This window comes from Bombina bombina, chromosome 5, assembly GCF_027579735.1.
Source record: "Bombina bombina isolate aBomBom1 chromosome 5, aBomBom1.pri, whole genome shotgun sequence".
Classification (NCBI taxonomy): Eukaryota; Metazoa; Chordata; class Amphibia; order Anura; family Bombinatoridae; genus Bombina; species Bombina bombina.
In genome coordinates, this window is record NC_069503.1 from 1,006,092,958 (window position 1) to 1,006,117,847 (window position 24,890).

The 24,890-nt window shown below is 35.9% G+C and overlaps 1 protein-coding gene across 1 annotated transcript in view; it reads right to left on the bottom strand.

The window, feature by feature from the left end:
* RGS22 (regulator of G protein signaling 22) overlaps window positions 1-24,890 on the bottom strand; it is a 354,545-nt gene that overhangs the window by 79,073 nt on the left and 250,582 nt on the right. The window contains exon 26 of the mRNA XM_053715916.1: window positions 21,593-21,710. Within this exon, the coding sequence (XP_053571891.1) occupies window positions 21,593-21,710 (118 nt within the window). The remainder of the gene's footprint in view (window positions 1-21,592; window positions 21,711-24,890) is intronic.

A 24,890-nucleotide genomic window follows, 5' to 3' on the forward strand; every position in this document is an offset into this window, starting at 1 on the left:
ATAATAATCCTGACAATAACAATAGGTTGTCCTGCAACTTCGTTGCATGGCCACCTAATAATAATCCTGACAATAACAATAGGTTGTCCTGCAACTTCGTTGCCTGCAATAATAATAATAATAATAATCCGAACAATAACAATAGGTTGTCCTGCAACCTAATTGTTGTCCTGGCCACCTAATTATAGGGCTGATCTTTAATTTTTCCAGGGCTGCTTTTTATTCCCAGTTCAGCCTTGCAGACCAGCAGTAAATTCTTTAGCAGAGGATAAGACAAACCAAGCTGCAATACTATGTAGTAAGTACTATTGCAGCAGGAAAAAAAATGTATGTTTTTGGTCCAGTGACCTAATATCTCTCACTGCTCTTGATTTAAAAGACATCATTGTAAACACTGCAGCTCTATTTATTGCTTCAGCTAATGTTTGCTCCAAATTGCAGGATCCACACTTTCAACACTATATATATATATATATATATATATATATATATATATATATATATATATATATATATATATATATCTATCTATCTATCTATCTATCTATCTATCTATATATATATATATATCTATCTATCTATCTATATATATATATATATATATATATATATATATACATACACATACATACACATACATACCAACACACTGAGTATATATAAATATTTTATACAAAATTATGTTGTCTTGTGTGTATATCTATCTTTCTATCTATCGATCTATCTTAAAGTGATTGTCAAGTTTTACTGTTTTGAAACTATAATTATATAGAGAATAAGCATATTAATCATACCGCCACTTTCTTTTTTTAATAAAATGTGTAAATTATTTTTTATCTTCATGTCTAAATATTGTTTTTTCACTATACCTGCTCCTCCCACTCTCCACTTCCTTATTCTCTGCAATATTACGTATACAGCGGTCCCACCCACTGTTTACGTAGTGTCAAAGCGCGCTCCAGTCTCAGTTCCACACTGCGCATGCGTCAAACACCGATTCCGCTGTCAATCAACATAGTATTCAGTGAATCAGTACATTCACTGAATACTATCGTTGTATAGCGCATGCACGAATTGTGAACGAGCTTCTGAGAAGCATGTTGTAAGCAGAGTCTAACGCAAGCGCAATACGGAAGCGTGACGACATGCAAAGGGGTTGGGTCCCCCTGTGGTTAGCGCTGTTATTGGTTATGCTGATCGTGGATAACAGGACAACGAGTGAACGCAAATGCCGGGTGGAGGATTATAATGACGGGGGCAAGCGAAAAACATTGCAAAATAACGGTAATTGCGAATATATAAATAAAATGATGAATGAAACTCATGTTATTTAAAGGTCTTTATTACGCAGAACTTGAGAGATGAAGCAGAGTTTACATTCACTTTAATATAATATAGATTCTACATATAAATATAGGTCTGATTTTCCAGGGCTGCTTTTTATTCCCAGTCCGGCCCTGGTCAGCAGAAGAAATTACACTACTGGTGGGGTGTAGAAGAAAGTTTTCTATTGTATAGAGCTGTGGTTTACAGATATAAGATAAGGAAGAATGTGTGCTCATATAGTGATAACATAATGAGATCTCATTTTACTCAACCCATTGGAATAGGCTGTGGTTTCAAAGCTCAAAACCAGCAATTTCATATACACAAATAATCCTGAAAATGCAATTTCTTATACATTCTATACTCTGCAGCTGATATAACAAGTCATTGGACATACATTAAGGGAAAAAACACTTTTACAGTGTACTGTCCCTTTAAGTGTTGAATGATGCAGGGGTTCCAGCTTGCCGCTTGGCTCTAAGGAGCTGAGCTATATATATATATATGCACTGTGGCTGGTACTTATGTATCCCCTCTTTGAGATTGCAACTAATCTAATGGGGATAGGATTACTGAGGCAACTGAAATTGATATGCCAGGATTTTTTATTACATAGGGATGCCAGTACTCATACTGATTAAGTACTTATTTATACTAGATCTCGATTCTATGTGGATATTCTTACATAATAATAAATGTGTCAGCAGCCAGCTCAACATCTTTCTGTTTGTACGTTACAAATATTAACAGCTACAAAATATACAGGGAGTGCAGAATTATTAGGCAAATGAGTATTTTGACCACATCATCCTCTTTATGCATGTTGTCTTACTCCAAGCTGTATAGGCTTGAAAGCCTACTACCAATTAAGCATATTAGGTGATGTGCATCTCTGTAATGAGAAGGGGTGTGGTCTAATGACATCAACACCCTATATCAGGTGTGCATAATTATTAGGCAACTTCCTTTCCTTTGGCAAAATGGGTCAAAAGAAGGACTTGACAGACTCAGAAAAGTCAAAAATAGTGAGATATCTTGCAGAGGGATGCAGCACTCTTAAAATTGCAAAGCTTCTGAAGCGTGATCATCGAACAATCAAGCGTTTCATTCAAAATAGTCAACAGGGTCGCAAGAAGCGTGTGGAAAAACCAAGGCGCAAAATAACTGCCCATGAACTGAGAAAAGTCAAGCGTGCAGCTGCCAAGATGCCACTTGCCACCAGTTTGGCCATATTTCAGAGCTGCAACATCACTGGAGTGCCCAAAAGCACAAGGTGTGCAATACTCAGAGACATGGCCAAGGTAAGAAAGGCTGAAAGACGACCACCACTGAACAAGACACACAAGCTGAATCATCAAGACTGGGCCAAGAAATATCTCAAGACTGATTTTTCTAAGGTTTTATGGACTGATGAAATGAGAGTGAGTCTTGATGGGCCAGATGGATGGGCCCGTGGCTGGATTGGAAAAGGGCAGAGAGCTCCAGTCCGACTCAGACGCCAACAAGGTGGAGGTGGAGTACTGGTTTGGGCTGGTATCATCAAAGATGAGCTTGTGGGGCCTTTTCGGGTTGAGGATGGAGTCAAGCTCAACTCCCAGTCCTACTGCCAGTTTCTGGAAGACACCTTCTTCAAGCAGTGGTACAGGAAGAAGTCTGCATCCTTCAAGAAAAACATGATTTTCATGCAGGACAATGCTCCATCACACGCGTCCAAGTACTCCACAGCGTGGCTGGCAAGAAAGGGTATAAAAGAAGAAAATCTAATGACATGGCCTCCTTGTTCACCTGATCTGAACCCCATTGAGAACCTGTGGTCCATCATCAAATGTGAGATTTACAAGGAGGGAAAACAGTACACCTCTCTGAACAGTGTCTGGGAGGCTGTGGTTGCTGCTGCACGCAATGTTGATGGTGAACAGATCAAAACACTGACAGAATCCATGGATGGCAGGCTTTTGAGTGTCCTTGCAAAGAAAAGTGGCTATATTGGTCACTGATTTGTTTTTGTTTTGTTTTTGAATGTCAGAAATGTATATTTGTGAATGTTGAGATGTTATATTGGTTTCACTGGTAAAAATAAATAATTGAAATGGGTATATATTTGTTTTTGTTAAGTTGCCTAATAATTATGCACAGTAATAGTCACCTGCACACACAGATATCCCCCTAAAATAGCTATAACTAAAAACAAACTAAAAACTACTTCCAAAACTATTCAGCTTTGATATTAATGAGTTTTTTGGGTTCATTGAGAACATGGTTGTTGTTCAATAATAAAATTAATCCTCAAAAATACAACTTGCCTAATAATTCTGCACTCCCTGTAATTTGTGTCAATAGATTAGAGATAATATCAGAGTATAAGTTATTAGACTGATAAACACCAAAGAAGAATGGTATAAAGGATACCAAACTTCCCAAAGTATGCACTTACAGCACTCTAGGCCTGAACTAAGGGATGGGTTTCCCCAACAGGATATTTAAAATATAACTTTTATTAGTATTAATATTAAAAAACCAAAAGGTTTGGTTAATACACACACAATTAAAATGTTTACCAGTATCCTAATCAGTGAATTAAATATACCTTAGATCACAGAAAGTAATGATTCGGCCTCAATGAATTTACTAATATTGGTGATCTAGATAGTCACATCAATAAACTGGGTAGAGGTTACAGCAGTAGTTATACCTGGAGTTAAAGAACTTGTGTAAAAGTTCCGATCTAGGTAGTGTGATTTCTACTCAATGTGATTCAGATAACACTATTAAGTATGTAATATAGTAAATAAGATCCAACTTAAGAATATTTCACATCGATGATAATAATCAAAGAATAGGGGTAATAATAAATTACAGACTCACAGAATAAAAAATCTTGATCAATTGTAGCCTGAACTACAGTTGTAGCCTGTGTATTTATATGAATGACTCACAATGTGTGCGTGATTGGTGCTACTTTATTTTCAGTATCGTGTTAAGCGCCTACATGAAAATTGAGATACAATCAATGTTTTATTAGACGAACAACAAGGGGTGGGATGGATATAATTTTGTATTTCCTAGACTTCAAATATAGCCTATTTCATAAATAAATGGTTTCACCCTCATTAATAATGTATTTCCATCTGTTACAGTCCAGATTCAATACTCAAAATTGCTGGGTTAAGCACATATAGCAAATGCTGCCAGAATGATATGGCTAATGTTTATCAGTCTACCTGATCTTAGGCATAGAACCTTAGAACAACTTGGTAAGTGATTACTCAGGATCCATCCTAGTTGTATAGATAGCACCTAAATTAAATTCAATTTTCTGTAAGTTCAGGGTATATGCATTCATTCATATCCTAAGTGAGTAATCAAGGTTGAGTCTGTTACACTCGGCACAGCCCTGCTTTTATAAGAGAGTTTTTAAATATCATTCAGTTTATAGTTTAGTTTCCATAACGTCACATATAAATATTTCAAATATTATATTAAGTAGTTAAGTCAATAAAGTCTGGCGTAACCCAGACTAAGTAAATGGTAATTGTTCTGCGGCTTTATAGAAAATAAGCAACAGGGTTGTGAGTAAATATGGAAGTTCTCTATATAGTGCCTTTTAGTACAGCGTTCCAGAATTGATGAATGCTTGCTATCCTTTAGTTTGTATCAGTGTGAACGGCATAGCGTCAAATCATTCAGAGAGCCCCTTGAAACACATTTCTAAGTTTCCATTGGTTTTTTAAAAGTATCACCAGCGTAACAAACATTCATTCTTCACACTCAATTATTATTTAGATAAATAAAGTCTGGCACAACCCAGATTGTTAAATAATAATTATAATACAGTGTATAGTAAATGCGCAACTATGTTGCCAATTATTCAGCAAATTTCTGTAATGTACCGTATGGTACAACGAATGTTGTGGTTATAAAGTAGTCTCACTCGCACGCATTGGTCTGTGAAGTCATGTGATACATTCTCATTCATACAATAGTTTTGTGGTTCAAGTTAAGGCTGACATAACTCTGTTTCTCTAACCGCTCACTATTTTACGGTTTACTATGACTGTCACCGGCGTAACAGCATAATATTTGAGTAAATAAATAGCTATCAGTAAAGTAAATAAAGTCTGGCACAACCCAGGCTGTATGAGTCTAAATTAGTTTTTACTTAATATAGAAGGTCCCTATTCAGACCGCACTACGTGGATGGGACAAATGCCGATAATTAGCTCTGCTTCTGCTGTAACTATCTGCCCCACATGATTGAGAGATACTAGGTTTGTTTAAAAAACATATAAGAAAATAGAGTGTGAACTCGTTCACCACTCTCCCCTGACGCGTTTCGCCCGATTGGGCTTTATCAAAGGCAGCGAGCCGCCGTGTTTGTGGGGATTTATACCCTGTGGAACCGGAAGTCCCACCCCCGCTACACTCTGATTGGTGTTGTGAATCGTTCAAGATTATTTGATAGACGGCTAGTTACATGAATATCGGAATCATAATCATCGATCTGCATGTTCTGTATACATTATCATAGAGCAACCAAGTGGCCATCAGATTATATCCTCATATCTAAAATGCTTCATATATATCTATATTATTGTCTAACACAGATTGTTATAGATTGTTATAGCGTGTTACTAGTATAGATGAATAGAAATTTCCTAGAGACCATATTATTCTGTCTACATACTGACAATTTGTCAGCATCAAGACAGACTGACATGTTATTCATGTACTCTAACCATGTCTATAGATGTGTTGTATGTCATTATTTCTGCTTTTATACCGTACATTCCTCCCTAAAGAGTTACTTAAAATGGCATTGTGGATCAATATTTCTGGGTTCATTATGAAACAGGTATATTCCAGTTTCAAGATTCAAGTATTTCAAAGGAAAATTAATTAGTATAAGTGTAATGTGTGCAACCCCAGTTGAATTATTAGTGCTATCTATACATAAAATGCTAAGTGTTCATAAAGAGTGTAAGTTGTATAACTGTGATATACTCTGTGAAAAAGAGGGAGGAGAGGGAAAAAGTGTTTAATGGTCATGATGAGGACTTGTTGTAACCTATGTGATTCCAAATGTACACATTTATATTGTGATGGCATCAAAGTGTATTAGTGCATAAGAAGGGGGAGGGGGAGGGAAAAGAAAGGGGGAGAGGAAATAGAAAAGTGCTGATTATGATGAAAACGAAAAAATAAATAATAATAAAATAGTGTTTTAAATAAAAGTAGTGTGATGAGAGATAGAAGATCTCCCAAATGAATACAAAACATTAAATATGTGACTATGTGAGTGTGCTGTGAAAGTGAATATCATTATATTCCTTATAATAATTAGTAAATATTGTTAGTTGATTGACTTTTTCATCATATTTCTTGTGGTATATATTGTAATTATTATCAACATGACTCTATTGTTTTACTTAAAGTAGAATGACATTATAAGTAATATTAGTCCTATTAGGCATTAAATATGTGATTATTTAATTTCTGTTATGTTAATTCCTGTGGAGATGTTCTGAACTTGAATATTTAATCATTAGTAATTTTTATTCTATAGGTTTCTTAGTATTACCCAGTATGGTATATTATATATTATATATGGATTTATTTAGTTTCTTATGACAAATCGTTTGATTCTTGATCTGTTCATATAACTTCACAAAAGGAGAAAAAACAACAATTGTTATAGTCACACGTTTATAGTGATGGGTATCTCTACCATTATGTGGTTTCTTATTTTTTCAAAATGTGTGTATGTTTGGTTTGATTCAATAGATACATTATATGTTTTAATCTTGTTCTGTCAACTCCTATATTGGATGGAATTGACAGTTACAAGTGAACATAAAGGATATTTTGTCTTGTTCACATCTTTTGTCACATCAAGTTATTATTTATTTTCCTTAATGATTACAAATAGACATAAAGATTATTTTGTTCGTTGAGACCCCATGGCTGCACCGAATTTAACAGATAAATCCATCGGCTTTCAGACTTTAATAATGCCGTTTCCAGGTCTCCTCCTCTGAACCCTAGACTCACTTTCTCAATGCCCCAACATTGTAAATCTCTTTGGTTAGAGTTATGATGTCTTAGGAAATGTGCAGCTACACTAGTTAAGGTCTTTAGATCTTCCTTATCTTTAGCTGCATTCTTGATATTCCTTAAGTGCTCCAGAAGCCTCACTCTCAGTTTCCTAGTCGTCATTCCGACGTAATATAAATTACACGTACATTGGAGTACATATATTACACTTTCGGTGTTACAACTAATGTATCGTTTGATTTTGTGACTTTTTCCAAATCTGTCTTCAATTTCAGTAGCGGTTTTCATATATTTACATGTACTGCAGTTCCCACATTTGTGGGCACCTGGGTTAAATGCTGAGGTGGTCTTTTTCCTTTGGAAATGACTGTTAGTCACAATATCCTTGATGTTCTTTGTCCTCCTGAACCCGAATGAAGGGCTTGTACACAACGTTGTTTTCAGTAAAGGGTCAGTCATTAGAATATTCCAATGTTTTTTAATTATGTTAACGATTTGTGGAGTTTGTGTATTATGAGTCAGAATCAATCTAGGGATCTGGGAGTTAGTTTTATTCTGCCTTTTATGAAGTAAATTGTGTCTTGGAGTTAGACGGGCTCTCTGTTTAGCCTTTTTGATAGATCTTTTGCTGTAGCCTCTTTTCAATAATCTTTCCTCCAAATCTAATGCTCTCAATTCAAAAGTTTGGGCTTCTGAGCAGTTTCTGCGAAGTCTCAAAAATTCTCTCTTCATGCGTTAATTTAATATTCAGTTGGTTATTATTCAGATGACCAAGAAATTCCTGTAGTTCCAGATGTGTACCTTCCCATATGAAGAAAATATCATCTATGAATCTAATCCATACAGGTATTAGATTCGTGTATTTTTGATTTTCTTCCGTAAAAACTAATTCTGTTTCCCACCACCCGTGGAACAGGTTGGCATATGTGGGTGCACACGTGGTGCCCATGGCTGTTCCCCGGGTCTGTAGGTAGAATTGGCTGTCAAATGTGAAAAAATTATAATTTAGCACCATTTCAAGTAGTTTAAGGACAAAATTGTCATGTTCCTTGCCTTCTTCCGAGTTCTTCTCCAAGAAATATTTTACAGCTTGTAGGCCTTGTCCATGGTTTATAGATGTGTAGAGAGATTCCACATCCGTAGTTACCAACCATGTTGTTTCATTAAGTGTCAAGTGTTCGAGTCTTTGTAGGACTTGCATTGTATCTTGTACATACGAAGGCAGTTCCTCTACGTAATGTCGTAGTCTGTGGTCTATGTATTCACTCGCCTTCTCTGTTAGACACCCAATTGTATCTGGAATTGGGTGTCTAACAGAGAAGGCGAGTGAATACATAGACCACAGACTACGACATTACGTAGAGGAACTGCCTTCGTATGTACAAGATACAATGCAAGTCCTACAAAGACTCGAACACTTGACACTTAATGAAACAACATGGTTGGTACCTCTGCATTTTTATGGATTTTCGGCAACATATAAAAAGTGGCAATTTTAGGATTGTCAATCGTAAGAAACTTCTTTTCCTTGATGGTAATAATCCCTCCATTGTAGGCTTTGTTTATCAAGTTGGTATAGATTTTCATGTATCCTTCCATGGGATTGAAAAGTAATTTGGTATAACAGGATTTGTCCTTTAATTGTTTTGCAGCTTCTTTTAGATACATGTCTAACGGCCAGATCACTATATTGCCACCCTTATCAGATCCTCTTATCACAACTTGATCCCATTCCTTCATTTCTTGGATAGCTATATGTTCTTTGTAGGTTAAGTTGTATTGTGAGGGTGCTATTTGTAACGCTGTTATATCTCGACAGACCAAATTTCTGAACATTTCAATTTGTGGAGAGTTTACAAATTTAGGTACAAAGGTTGATTTATTATTAAGTTTATCCCTCCATTTGGCAGGAGTTTTTGGTTCTGATTCGGTTAATAGATTTTCTAGATCTCTGAGACTATTCAGTTCTTCCTCAGACCAACCCTCCGGGTTTGAATTATGGGAGAAATGTTTTTTCAAGAGTAATTTCCTTATAAATAACTGAATATCTTTGATAGTCTCAAATTTGTCTACATTATTAGAGGGGCAGAATGACAAGCCCTTTGAGAGTACAGACATATGTTCAGGTCTTAATTGTAAGTTAGATAAATTTATTACTCTCAATGATTCAGACGAATCTGGGAGAATGGGCTCTGTTCCCTTCTTTGTGGTCTCCAGGGTCCCTGGTTGTCCCTGTGTGGTCTCGTTCGTCCCCTCGAAGCTTTTTTGTTTGCGCCCCCTGCCTCTGCGTGTCCTCCTCCCTGTTCTCCTACATCTAAAAAATCCTTTCTTTTATTCCTGCTAGAGGATCTTGGTATAATTGTAGATGTGGGATTAGGGGGTTCTTCATTACTAGATTGGTAGTTGGTCGAGCTTCCTTCTTCACCATCAGTGTCAGAAATGTCACTCTCAATTATATTCACTTTGGGGTTCCTATTACTGTTATTACCTCTATAGAAACCATTCTTTCGCCATTTGTAAACTCTGTTATTGTTAAAGTCACTGATGTCCCTGTTTAGTTTGCCCTGTTTTGTAGTTTTGAGTTCCAGTTCATATTTGTCCAGTTCCTGCTGATAGGATTTATACAATTGGTTGAAGTCTTTAAGGTGTTCAAATTTTTTAAGGACCTCATTTTGTTCTTTGATTTTTGTTTCTAGTAGGTCATACTCTGATTTATCATGTTTGACCAGTATACCCATTAGTTTCGCTGAACACTCAGATAACGCTTCTTCCCATTCAGTAGTGAGAGCTGGATTTTTTAACTCAAAGGCCGGAAAGAGCTGAATTCTAAGCCCTCTAGGTATCAGTTTTCTTTCAATATACTTTTCAAAAAAGTGTCGGTTCCACCAGACTTTGTCTTGGCGGTACATAGTTCTATGAACATCTTTAAGAGCCCCATCTAGCGTGGTTGCTGTAGTAGTGCTTCCCGGGGTATTATCACCTTCAAAGATCTCATTTAAGAACAGGAGAAGTGGACCGAGCGCTACACCCAGGGCCTTAAGCTTACTAACTATATAGCCTCCTAGTAGGCTAACAATACAAAAGTTAAAATGGGGAGAGAGTAAGCGCTAAAAAGCTTAAAAGGCTAGTAAAAGGAACATTTTAATACATATAAATATTTACAAATGGCAATCAGACGCATAGATCCATGTCTGACTTAACAAAAATATATATATATATAATAAACAAATCTAAAAATATCTAAAAATATCCAATGGAGTATAGCATGTGACGCTGACTTAGTGAGCCAGTGATGAGGAGTTAGAAGGACATGTACATTCAATAATATAAACAACCTAAGTGAGTGATTGAGTGCACACAATAGCTTTCAACAAAGAAAAATAGCATTCACAAAAAATAGTGTTCACAAAAATTGGCGTACATAAAAAATGTTCAAATGTTCAACCGGTTATATGTAAGTGAATCCAGTAGTGTTTCCTCCAAAGTGACGTGTAGAAATATAACATGAAGTCAAGCAGAATGTAAACGTTGAGTGGGTCAAATTATTGTGGTTCAGCTGCTAAATTAAAAAATTGTAAATCCGTGAGGTGTATAAAAATAAAAATAAAAATAACTTGTGAAAAAATCCATGTGGAAAACTTGAATTCAAATGATAAACAAAGGTCAAAAATCAAAAGACAAAAATCAAAAGACAAAAATATCAAAAGACGAAAATAGAAAATCAGTGATAATATTAAAAAGCACTAAAGATCTAGTGAAAACAGATCCTTAATTCAGATGTTAAAAATCCTTGGTAAGATCCATAACAAACAAATACATCGATAAAATACCTAAAAGGGAACAAAAGAGAAACAAATAGTGCAACACTGTATATGATATATAATATAGGTAATTAAAACCAAGCTCACCAGTATGCCAACGCGTTTCGGCCTAGACTAGGCCTTTCTCAAGACTATACTGTATCAGAAAATCTGGGAGCTTTAAGTAGGGTCAGTGTTGAAATGATTGGTGCTGTTTTGGCGCCATTTTTAGAGGCACCTCCCTTTCCTGTTTCACCCATTGCATCTCTGGGATATTTCCTATGTTATGTTTCCTGTTTCACCCATTGCATCTCTGGGATATTTCCTATGTTATGTTTCCTGTTTCACCCATTGCATCTCTGGGATATTTCCTATGTTATGTTTCCTGTTTCACCCATTGCATCTCTGGGGTATTTCCTATGTTATGTTTGTTTTCCCATCTTAAAGGTTAATTGGTTCCTATTATTGCCACAAATTCTAGTATAAATCTAGATTTTCCTATTTATTTGTTTTTTATTTTCATTATTAGGTAATAGTAGCGTTTTGTCAATGTTGTTATTATTATATTCTGTGTTAACTCAGCTAGTTTTCTGGGCGGGTTTCCCCTTTCTTTGGGCTCAAATTGCTTATTTATTTACATGGACTGGTTCTCATTTATGAATTGCCCCTGTTGATGTCAAAAACTTAATTTCAAATGCGATCTTATTTTGAAAATTGCTATGACCGGAAGTGGCCTGGTATCGCGGCATCAACTTCCGTTTTAGCTTTTGGGAGACATAGTTTATTCGATTCACCGGTCTCTATCATGTGACCGGAAGTTCTTTGGTCCACCGGTCTGCATCATATGACCGGAAGGTGCAGCATCATATTCCCCATTGACTTATGGAATATGTAGTTCCCTCACTTATTAGGACTACAGATCTTTCTCAGATATTCGGTATTACCCGATCTTACTATGGCTCATTGTCTCTGTGTCTATAACATATAATGTCAGAGTCAATGTGCCATTATGTAATAGAATCGGTTACTGGGAATAGTCAATTCTTTGAATAATGTATGTAATTTCTTACAATGCTAATCTGTCACTGCTTATAGTAAAACTGCTTCTAATAAAACTCGCTATATTAATTCTAGGCACATTCTTGGATCCTAATATTGAATAGCTTTACAATTTACTTTTATTTGTTCATACTTTTGTAATGGATAGCCGTTTCACTGCTTCCTTCTAGTTCTTTTGAAAATAAAGCCTATGGGTATTCTCAAGGAGCCATTGAGTCATATATGACCTTGATAAAGTATAGACCTGCAATGTTTATCTAACTTAACATTGTGAGACGTTTATTGCATCCTAATGCTGTATCTCACCGCCGATGGTGCGATGACAAACTGTAATGTCTCAAGAGGGATCAAGGATCTTCCTATCTGTTCACAGTGAAGGTGTAAGCTCAAATCTAATTGGGAGGGTTTCATTACATTTGTATGTGTATTTAAAGGACTTTAGGTGACCATTAACCAGAAATCAGCTGGTGTAAGATCAGACGTAAATACACTCAAAGTGATGGCTTCTGTTTGACTTTGGGGCAGACGTGGGGTAGAGGATACAAGATACAAAATCTTCAAATTATGATATTTCATTTCACACATTAAGTAGTCCTACATTGGATTGTTATGTATAGACCAGTGTATGAATACAGGTTTTTTTCTTTTCTATGATACTTTTTTAGTTCAATATGACAATTTTAAAGTTGTCATACTGAATGTGTTCAGTTTGACAAAGCTGGGTGTATTCAATACGACATTGTCGCAATTCTTTAGGTCTATTATTCCCGTGTATGGATCTGTTGCCAGGTGTTAATTACTTGACAAATGTACTTATGCTTGTATATTTACTCATTGTTGCTGATGTATCTTTGTGACCAAATTGTCCTATGCCTGATGTTATGTTTCTCTCTCTGATATGATTTTGTTCTTTAATGAGCAACTAACATTTTGTAATACAGAACAAGTATTATGCCCACTCTGAATTTTTACATTTCCCTTGGTTTTTATAGGAAACGGAGAGGGTTAGTATTTTCGATTTTCACTTCCACTCTAGTTTATAGCTTTCATGTATTCGATCTCCCTTTATAGGTACATAGAAAATAGTGATGAATGCAGAGGTAAATACTTAGTTGGGATACTGTGTGGGGTAACCAACTTAGCGGTCGCATGTTATCACTGATTTTCTATTTTTGTCTTTTGATATTTTTGTCTTTTGATTTTTGTCTTTTGTTTATCATTTGAATTCAAGTTTTCCACGTGGTTTTTTCACAAGTTATTTTTATTTTTATTTTTATACACCTCACGGATTTACAATTTTTTAATTTAGCAGCTGAACCACAATAATTTGACCCACTCAACGTTTACATTCTGCTATTATTGACTTCACGTTATATTTCTACACGTCACTTTGGAGGAAACACTACTGGATTCACTTACATATAACCGGTTGAACATTTGAACATTTTTTATGTACGCCAATTTTTGTGAACACTATTTTTTGTGAATGCTATTTTTCTTTGTTGAAAGCTATTGTGTGCACTCAATCACTCACTTAGGTTGTTTATATTATTGAATGTACATGTCCTTCTAACTCCTCATCACTGGCTCACTAAGTCAGCGTCACATGCTATACTCCATTGGATATTTTTAGATATTTTTAGATTTGTTTATTATATATATATATTTTTTTGTTAAGTCAGACATGGATCCATGCGTCTGATTGCCATTTGTAAATATTTATATGTATTAAAATGTTCCTTTTACTAGCCTTTTAAGCTTTTTAGCGCTTACTCTCTCCCCATTTTAAAGATCTCATTTAAGTCAGCAGTTCTTTTTAATTGTCTAGCCCGTCTATCTACATCAAATGTAGAATCCATATTTTAGTGAGTCTAATAGACTAACATCAGCCAGTACTTATGTTATTTCCATGAGTAGTGGCCTTTTGCTAAAGGTTACATGATCTACTGTATTGTGTTACCACTGGCATTTTACACAGGTACTAGTGCTTGACCTATATTAAGGGGGTCTTCTGATTCCCTTCATCACTCACTGCACCAGAAACCATAACAACAACCTCCTAACACTGTGACCACTAAAGCCAAATGTAACTCTAACCATAATGGCCATTACCTGCCACAATTAACTTTGTAACCTTGGAGCCCTTATCACAATAAATAACAAAAACACAACTTCCGCACTTCCACTGCATTTTCCTACTAACCTACATCACTGCAATTAATGCAAAATACATTCCCAATGTCTTAATCCTAATTTAACTGTAGTTAATCCTTCCATTACAGTAAATACAAACCAGTACCCTAATCTCACTGACTGCTACCCTCTGTAGGTAATACCTTACTCCAGTACCTTCCATTACACTAAATACAAACCAGTACCTTAATCTCACTGACTGCTACCCTTTGCAGTTAATCCCTTACTCCAGTACCTACCATTACACTAAATAAAAACCAGTACCCTAATCTCACGGACTGCTACCCTCTGAAGTTAATCCCTTACTCCAGTACTTTCCATTATACTAAAAACAAACCAGTACCCTATTCTCACTGGCTGTTACCCTCCGTAGTTAATCTCTTACTCCAGTACCTTCCATTACACTAAATACAAACCAGTACCCTAATCTCACTGACTGCTACCCTCTGCAGTTAATCCATTACTCCAGTACCTTCCATTACACTAAATAAAAATCAGTACCCTAATCTCACGGACTGCTACCCTCTGCAGTTAATCCCTTACTCCAGTACCTTCCATTATACTAAATACAAACCAGAACCCCAAAAATCACCAGCTGCTACCCTTTGTAGTTAATCCCTTACTCCAGTACCTTCCATTACACTAAATACAAACCAGTACCCAAATTTCACTGACTGCTACCCTCTGTAGTTAATCCCTTACTCCAGTAACTTCCATTATACTAAATACAAACCGATACCCTAATCTCACTGGCTGTTACCCTCTGTAGTTAATCCCTTACTCCAGTACCTTCCATTACACTAAATAAAAACCAGTACCCTAATCTCACGGACTGCTACCCTCTGCAGTTAATCCCTTACTCCAGTACCTTCCATTATACTAAATACAAACCAGAACCCCAAAATCACCAGCTGCTACCCTTTGTAGTTAATCCCTTACTCCAGTACCTTTCATTACACTAAATACAAACCAGTACCCTAATTTCACTGGCTGTTACCCTCTGTAGTTAATCCCTTACACCAGTACCTTTCATTAAACTAAATACAAACCAGTACCCTAATTTCACTGGCTGTTACCCTCTGTAGTTAATCCCTTACACCAGTACCTTTAAATTACACTAAATACAAACCAGTACCCTAAACTTACTTACTGCTACCCTCTTTATTTAAAGGGACAGTTAAATCCAAAATAAACTTTAATGATTCAAATAGGGCATGTAATTTAAACAACTTTCCAATTTACTTTTTTCACTAATTTTGCTTTGTTCTCTTGGTATTCTTAGTTGAAAGCTAAACACAGATAGGCTCATTAGCTTATTTCTTAGACCTTGAAGACCGTCTTTCATGTGTATGCACTTTGAAAGTTTTTCACCACTAGAGGACGTTAGTTCATGTGTGTCATATAGATAACATGTAGTTCATGCATGTGAAGTTACTTATTAGTAAGCACTGATTGGCTAAATTGCAAGTTTGTCAGAAGAACTGAAATAAGGGGGCAGTTTGCAGAGGCTTAGATACAAGGTAATCACAGAGGTTAAAACTGTATTATTATAATCGTATTGGTTATGCAAAACTGGAGAATGGGTAATAAAGGGATTATCTATCTTTTTAAACAACAAAAATTCTGGTGCTGACTGGCCTTTAATCCCTTACTCCAGTACCTTCCTTTACACTTAATAGAAACCAGTACCCTAATCTCACTGACTGCTATCCTCTGTAGTTAATCCTTTACTCCAGTACCTTCCATTACACTAATTACAAACCAGTACCCTAATCTCACTGACTGCTACCCTCTGTAGTTAATCCCTTACTCCAGTACCTTCGATTACACTAAATACAAACCAGTACCATAATCTCACTGACTGCTACCCTCTTTAGTTAGTCTCTTACTCCTGTACCTTCCATTACACTAAATACAAACCAGTACCCTAATCTCACTGACTGCTACCCTCTGTAGTTAATCCCTTACTCCAGTGCCTTCCATTACACTAAATACAAACCAGTACCCTAATCTCACTGAATGCTACCCTCTGTAGTTAATCCCTCACTCCAGTACCTTCCATTACACTAAATACAAACCAGTACCCTAATCTCAATGACTGCTACCCTCTGTAGTTAATCCCTTACTCCAGTACCTTCCATTACACTAAATACAAACCAGTACACTAATCTCACTGACTGCTACCCTCTGTAGTTAATCCCTTACTCCAGTACCTTCCATTATACTAAATACAAACCAGTACCTTAATCTCACTGACTGCTATCCTCTGTAGTTAATCCCTTACTCCAGTACCTTCCATTATACTAAATACAAACCAGTACCCGAATTTCACTGGCTGTTACCCTCTGTAGTTAACCCTTACTCCAGTACCTTCCATTACACTAAATACAAACCAGTACCCTAATCTTAGTTACTGCTACCCTCCTTATTTAAAGGGACAGTTAAGTCCAAAATAAACTTTAATGATTCAAATAGGACATGTAATTTTAAACAACTTTCCAATTTACTTTTATCACTAATTTTGCTTTGTTCTCTTGGTATTCTTAGTTGAAAGCTAAACCCAGATAGGCTCATTTGCTTATTTCTTAGACCTTGAAGACCGCCTCTCATGTGAATGCACTTTGACAGTTTTTCACCACTAGAGGGCGTTAGTTCATGTGTGCCATATAGATAACATGTAGTTCATGCACGTTGTTACCTAGGAGTAAGCAATGATTGGCTAAATTGCAAATTTGTCAGAAGAACTGAAATAAGGGGGCAGTTTACAGAGGCTTAGATACAAGGTAATCACAGAGGTTAAAACTGTATTATTATAACCGTATTGGTTATGCAAAACTGGGGAATGGGTAATAAAGGGATTATCTATCTTTTTAAACAACAAAAATTCTGGTGTTGACTGACCTTTAATCCCTTACTCCTGTACCTTCCATTACACTAAATACAAACCAGTACCCTAATCTCATTAACTGCTACCCTCTGTAGTTAATCCCTGACGCCAGTACCTTCCATTAAACTAAATACAAACCAGTACCCTACTCTCACTGATTGCTACCCTCTGTAGTTAATCCCTTACTCCAGTACATTCCATTATACTAAATACAAACCAGTACCTTAATTTCACTGACTGCTACCCTCTGTAGTTAATCCATTACTCCAGTACCTTCCATTATACTAAATACAAACCAGTACCCTAATCTCACTGGCTGTTACCCTCTGTAGTTAATCCCTTACTCCAGTACCTTCCATTACACTAAATACAAACCAGTACCCTAATTTCACTGACTGCTACCCTCTGTAGTTAATCCCTTACACCAGTACCTTAAATTACACTAAAATTTAAATAAAGAGCTACCCTCTTTATTTAAAGGGACAATTAAGTCCAAAATAAACTTTCATGATTCAAATAGGGCATGTACTTTTAAACAACTTTCCAATTTACTTTTATCACTAATTGTGCCTTGTTCTCTTGGTATTCTTAGTTGAAAGCTAAACCCAGATAGGCTCATTTGCTTATTTCTTAGACCTTGAAGACCGCCTCTCATGAGAATGAACTTTGACAGTTTTTCACCACTAGAGGGCGTTAGTTCATGTGTGTCATATAGATAACATTGAGTTCATGCACTGATTGGCTAAAATGCAAGTCTGTCAAAAGAACTGAAATAAGGGGGCAGTTTGCAGAGGCTTAGATACAAGGTAATCACAGAGGTAAAAACTGTATTATTATAACCGTATTGGTTATGCAAAACTGGGGAATCGGTAATAAAGGGATTATCTATCTTTTTAAACAATAAAAATTCTGGTGTTGACTGCCCTTTAATCCCTTACTCCAGTACCTTCCATTACACTAAATACAAACCAGTACCCTAACCTCACTGACTGCTACCCTCTGTAATTAATCCTTTACTCCAGTACCTTCCATTATACTAAATACAAACCAGTACCATAATCTTACTGACTGCTACCCTCTGTAGTTAATCCCTTACTCCAGTACCTTCCAATTATACTAAAAACAAACCAGTACCATAATCTCACCAGATGCTACCCTCTGTAGTTAATCCCTTACTCCAGTACCTTCCATTATACTAAATACAAACCAGTAACCTAATCTCACTGACTGCTGCTCTATGTAGTTAATACCTTACTCCAGTACCTTCCATTACACTAAATACAGACCAGTACCCTAATCTCACTGACTGCTACCCTCTGCAGTTAATCCCTTACTGCAGTACCTTCCATTACACTAAATACAAACCAGTACCCTAATCTCACTGACGGCTACTCTCTGTAGTTAATCCCTTACTTCAGTACCTTCCATTACAGTAAATACAAAGCAGTACCCTAATCTCACGGGCTGCTACACTTTGTAGTTAATCCCTTACTCCAGTACCTTCCATTACACTAAATACAAACCAGTACCCTAATCTCACTGACGGCTACTCTCTGTAGTTAATCCCTTACTTCAGTACCTTCCATTACAGTAAATACAAAGCAGTACCCTAATCTCACTGACTGCTACCCTCTGTAGTTAATCCCTTACTCTAGTACCTTCCATTGCACTAAATACAAACAAGTACCCTAATTTCACTGACTGCTACCCTCTGTAGTTAATCCCTTACTCCAGTACCTTCCATTATACTAAATACAAACCAGAACCCTGAACTCACTTACTGCTACCCTCTTTATTTAAAGGGACAGTTAAATCCAAAATAAACTTTCATGATTCAAATAGGGCATGTAATTTTAAACAACTTTCCAATTTACTTTTATCATCAATTTTGCTTTGTTCTCTTAGTATTCTTAGTTGAAAGCTAAACCCAGATAGGATCATTTGCTTATTTCTAAGACCTTGAAGACCGCCTCTCATGTGAATGCACTTTGACAGTTTTTCACCACTAGAGGGCGTTAGTTCATGTGTGTCATATAGATAACATTGAGTTAATGCACGTTAAATTACCTAGGAGTAAGCACTGATTGGATTAAATGCAAGTCTGTCAAAAGAACTGAAATAAGGGAGCAGTTTGCAGAGGCTTAGATACAAGGTAATCACAGAGGTTAAAACTGTATTATTATAACTGTATTGGTTATGCAAAACTGGGGAATGGGTAATAATAAAGGCATTATCTATCTTTTTAAACAACAAAAATTCTGGGGTTGACTGCCTTTTAATATCTTACTCCAGTACCTTCCATTACATTAAATACAAACCAGTACCCTAACTTCACTGACTACTACCCTCTGTAGTTAATCCCTTATTCTAGTACCTTCCATTACACTAATTACAAACCAGTACCCTAATCTCACTGACTGCTACCCTCTGTAGTTAATCCCTTACTCCAGTACCTTCCATTATACTAAAAACAAACCAGTACCATAATATCACCAGATGCTACCCTCTGTAGTTAATCCCTTACTCTAGTACCTTCCATTACACTAATTACAAACCAGTACCCTAATCTCACTGACTGCTACCCTCTGCAGTTAATCCCTCACTCCAGTGCCTTCCATTATACTAAATACAAACCAGAACCCTAATCTCACTAACTGCTACCCTCTGTAGTTAATCCCTTACTCCAGTACCTTCCATTACACTAATTACAAACCAGTACCCCAATCTCACTGACTGCTACCCTCTGTAGTTAATCCCTTACTCCAGTACCTTCCATTGTACTAAATACAAAACAGTACCCTAATCTCACTGACTGCTACCCTCTGTAGTTAATCCCTTACTCCAGTACCTTCCCTTATACTAAAAACAAACCAGTACCATAAGATCACCAGATGCTACCCTCTGTAGTTAATTCCTTACTCTAGTACCTTCCATTACACTAAATACAAACCAGTACCCTAATCTCACTGATTGCTACCCTCTGTAGTTAATCCGTTACTCCAGTACCTTCCATTATACTAAATACAAAGCAGTACCCTAATCTAACTGACTGCGACCCTCTGTAGTTAATCTCTTACTCCAGTACCTTCCATTACACTAAATACAAACCAGTACCCTAATTTCACTGACTGCTACCCTCTGCAGTTAATCCCTTACTCCAGTGCCTTCCATTACACTAAATACAAACCAGTACCCTAATCTCACTGACTGCTACCCTCTGTAGTTAATCCCTTACTCTAGTACCTTCGATTACACTAAATACAAACCAGTACCATAATCTCACTGACTGCTACCCTCTGTAGTTAGTCTCTTACTCCTGTACCTTCCATTACCCTAAATACAAACCAGTACCCTAATCTCACCGACTGCTACCCTCTGTAGTTAATCCCTTACTCCAGTACCTTCCATTACACTAAATACAAACCAGTACCCTAATTTTATGAACTGCTACCCTTTACAGTTAATCCCTTACTCCAGTACCTTCCATTACAGTAAATACAAACCAGAACCCTAATCTCACCAGATGCTACCTTCTGTAGTTAGTCCCTTACAATAAATACAAACCAGTACCTTAATCTTACTGACTGCTACCCTCTGTAGTTTATCCCTTACTCCTGTACCTTCTATTACCTTAAATACAAACCAGTACCCAAATCTCACTGGCTGCTACCCTCTGTAGTTTTTGCCTTACTCCTAAAACCCAAACCCTTCTTATAGACCATAACAAAAGCTCAGAACACTGCAATAAATCTTTACCTCTTGAATTTTCCAAATGTATTTACCTTTGCAGACCCCCCAACCACATTTAACTCATTGCAAGCTAGAACCACCAACCTACTTTAACCCTTAGACACCAAGACCCTCCAACCCAACTATTAAGAATACCCAACACCCAGTGTAAGTTTTTCTTATTACCTAACACCACTAGCACCCAAATGACAATAAATACCCAGCCAAGTAACTCCCTTCCAAAAAAGTACTGGATCAAAGGCGTGCAAATACGGTGAGTCTATATTATACAAAAAAAACATATACAATTTAAACACATTGCACTGAGATTAGGCTACAGATTGACACTGATGCAATAAAATGTAAATCTCATTTCCATGTTCCATTAATCATATATCCATTTCTAGAAGTTAAAGAGAATGCTCTTGTGCAGAAAAGAGTAAAGAAAAAAATACATTACAAAATATAAAATAGCCCAACATATTTTCATGATAGCAAGGTCCAATGATCACAACGGTTGTTTTTTATGCTAATAATATATACTCACTGTCTTTGTTTTATAGCTGAGGATATTCTCTCTATATTTGCCAACTGGTTTGAAGAGTTATACGTTTTGCCAGTTGTTTTAGAGTTTTCTGTTTTTATGGTGTAGAGGGAAGAAGTATCTAAAAAATAAAAAAGGCAAATTAAAGGGACAGTTTACTCAAAAATTTTCTCCCCTTTAATTTGTTCCCAATGATCCACTTTACCTGCTGGAGTGTATTAAATTGTTTACAAGTAGCTCCTTTACCCTTATATTGGCAATTGAAATTGTTAATTTAGCCTGTGGTATCCCCACCTATTCTGAAAGTTTGTGGCCGCGCGTACCAGCTATAGATAAGCTTTGTAAACACAGCCAGCAGAAGAAATTACACTCCCAGTGTGATAAAGCAGAGATAAGGTATTAAATGTTGATTTTCCATTGTTCTCTCAAAGTACTGGTGATTGTTTTAAGGACAGATATAAGATAAAGAAGCAGGTATACGTGCACAATGTGATACAGTAATGAGATCTGATTATACCTACAAGCTCAACCCATTTTATTAGGCTGTGGCTTCAAAACACAAAATCAGAGCTTTAATATACAGAAATAAACCTTAAAAAGCTAATTTTCATACATTTTTTACTCTGCAGTTGGTAAAAAAAGCAATTGTAAACACATTAAGGGAAAAACTATTTTACAGTATACTGTCCCTTTAATGAATCACTTCAGTCACAATATCACTTAGTAATTACATAAATATGAGCTTTTCTGCAAATTTGTATTATTTTTATGAAATCTATGAGAGATGGTGTGACACAGTCTTGCTATTAGTGAAATAGATAACTTGCACACTCTCTTTTTTTTTTACTTTTTTTAATGCCTAAAATTGATTCTAACCATACATTTAAAGGGACATTAAAGTCATAATTAAAGTTCTATGGTTCAGATAGAGCATGCAGTTTTAAGAGCCTTTACAATTTACCATTAAAATCAAATTTACTTTGGTCTTGATATCCTCTGTTGAAAAGCATACATAGGGGCCCATTTATCAAAGTGCAGCAGATATGATCCGCTGTAGCGGATCACGTTCGCCGCACTTACGCTGTCAGCATTTATCATTGCACAACCATTTCACTAGAAATGCTTGTGAAATGCCGCCCTCTGCAGATTTGCAGCCAATCGGCCGCTAGCAGGGGGTGTCAATCAACCTGTCCTTTTGCGATCGGGCAGATTGCTGTCTGCCGCCTCAGAGGTAGCAGACAAGTTAAGGAGCCGCTTCTTAACTTCTGTTTCCAGCAGCGGAAACAGATGTATACGGCCCCTTTCGAACTGTGATAAAATCGCCCCCCTAGACTGACTCAGGAATAGAAACAAACTACATGAAGCTAGCTGGTAATTGGTGACTACATGCATATGTTTATTGTCATTGGCTCAATAGACGCATTCAGCTTTGTCCCAGTAGCGCATTGCTGGAGCACACAATAGTGTGTTGCAAAAAATTAAAAGGACAGTCTACCATAGAATTGTTATTGTTTTAATAGATAGATAATTCCTTTATTATCCATTCCCCAGTTTTGCATAAACAACAGTTATATTAATACTTTTTACCTCTGTGATTACCTTGTATCTAAGTATCTTCTGACAGACAAGTGAATAGGGGTGTTAGGTGCGCTATATAATAGCTGAAGGTATATAAAAAATTAAATGATATTTATCAGTGTTGAATATGTGAATATATAAAATAAATTGGTGATTATAAAGTGAAATGGATTAATTATTTCCACAATGATTTAAACTATCTAGTGTACAAATCTATATAACTATATTAACCAACACTCTGGAAAGATACACAGACAAGAATTTTTTAGATAATTACTGTGAGTAGCAATATATTTATAAAATAAAATAGAATATAAAATACATGTTACAATAAAAACATCAAAATTTGAGGGACGTCTCCCCTATATGAAATATAGAAAATATAAAAACAATGATAATTTGGTACTTTAGATAGTGTTAACCTATGCTGCCCCAATATATAGAGAGTTAGGCATAAATGTCCATATCTTTGAACGTTCAAATGGTATTTGTATACCCAGCTGTATAAAGATAGATATAACTATCTATAAACATAATCGGCCATAACGCTCGTGTACATCTGAATTGCCATTATCTATCTTTATACAGCTGGGTATACAAATACCATTTGAACGTTCAAAGATATGGACATTTATGCCTAACTCTCTATATATTGGGGCAGCATAGGTTAATACTATCTAAAGTACCAAATTATCATTGTTTTTATATTTTCTATATTTCATATAGGGGAGACGTCCCTCAAATTTTGATGTTTTTATTGTAACATGTATTTTATATTCTATTTTATTTTATAAATATATTGCTACTCACAGTAATTATCTAAAAAATTCTTGTCTGTGTATCTTTCCAGAGTGTTGGTTAATATAGTTATATAGATTTGTACACTAGATAGTTTAAATCATTGTGGAAATAATTAATCCATTTCACTTTATAATCACCTATTTATTTTATATATTCACATATTCAACACTGATAAATATCATTTAATTTTTTATATACCTTCAGCTATTATATAGCGCACCTAACACCCCTATTCACTTATCTATCGTTTTTTGAAAGACGGAAGGATCTTTCTTATTTTTTGGGTGCTTGGTATCTACCTTTATTACCAGCGCACTGCTTAACACCCCACACCCACTAATACGTTCTTCCTTCACTTAGTAGTTGCTGCAGGTACCCCCCTCACCCCCCCTTTTTTTCATAAATGGAAGATATTTTTGATTTTCGAGATAAAATAATTTTAAATATGAAAGATGAGAATGCTCCTTCAAATAATTCTGCCCCATCTGAGAAAATATCAGATCTATTACACGATTTAGAATCCAATATGATTAAAGAATTAAAACAAAAAATGGAAGTAATCTTTTTAAACAGATATACGACTAAAGGCATAATCCCTAAAGGTCTAAAAATTAACAAAAATTGTACTTTCCAACTTTCAGATGTCTTACAAAAGGAATGGTCTGAAACTCTAAATAAAGCCTCAAATACTCTGATTGATATTCTAAAAAGATCTAGACAAGAAACACTAACCATTATTGAAAATAATATCTTAGAGATAAAAGAGAAACTTAAAGATAAAAAATCAAGTAACGAATTTAAAGAAAGACAGAAAGTTATAATGGAAAAATTGGCAAGTTTAAATAAAGACCTCCTACGAACAAAATGGGGAAAAATGGAAAGGGATATAAACGAAAGTACCCTAGGACATAAAGAAATAAAC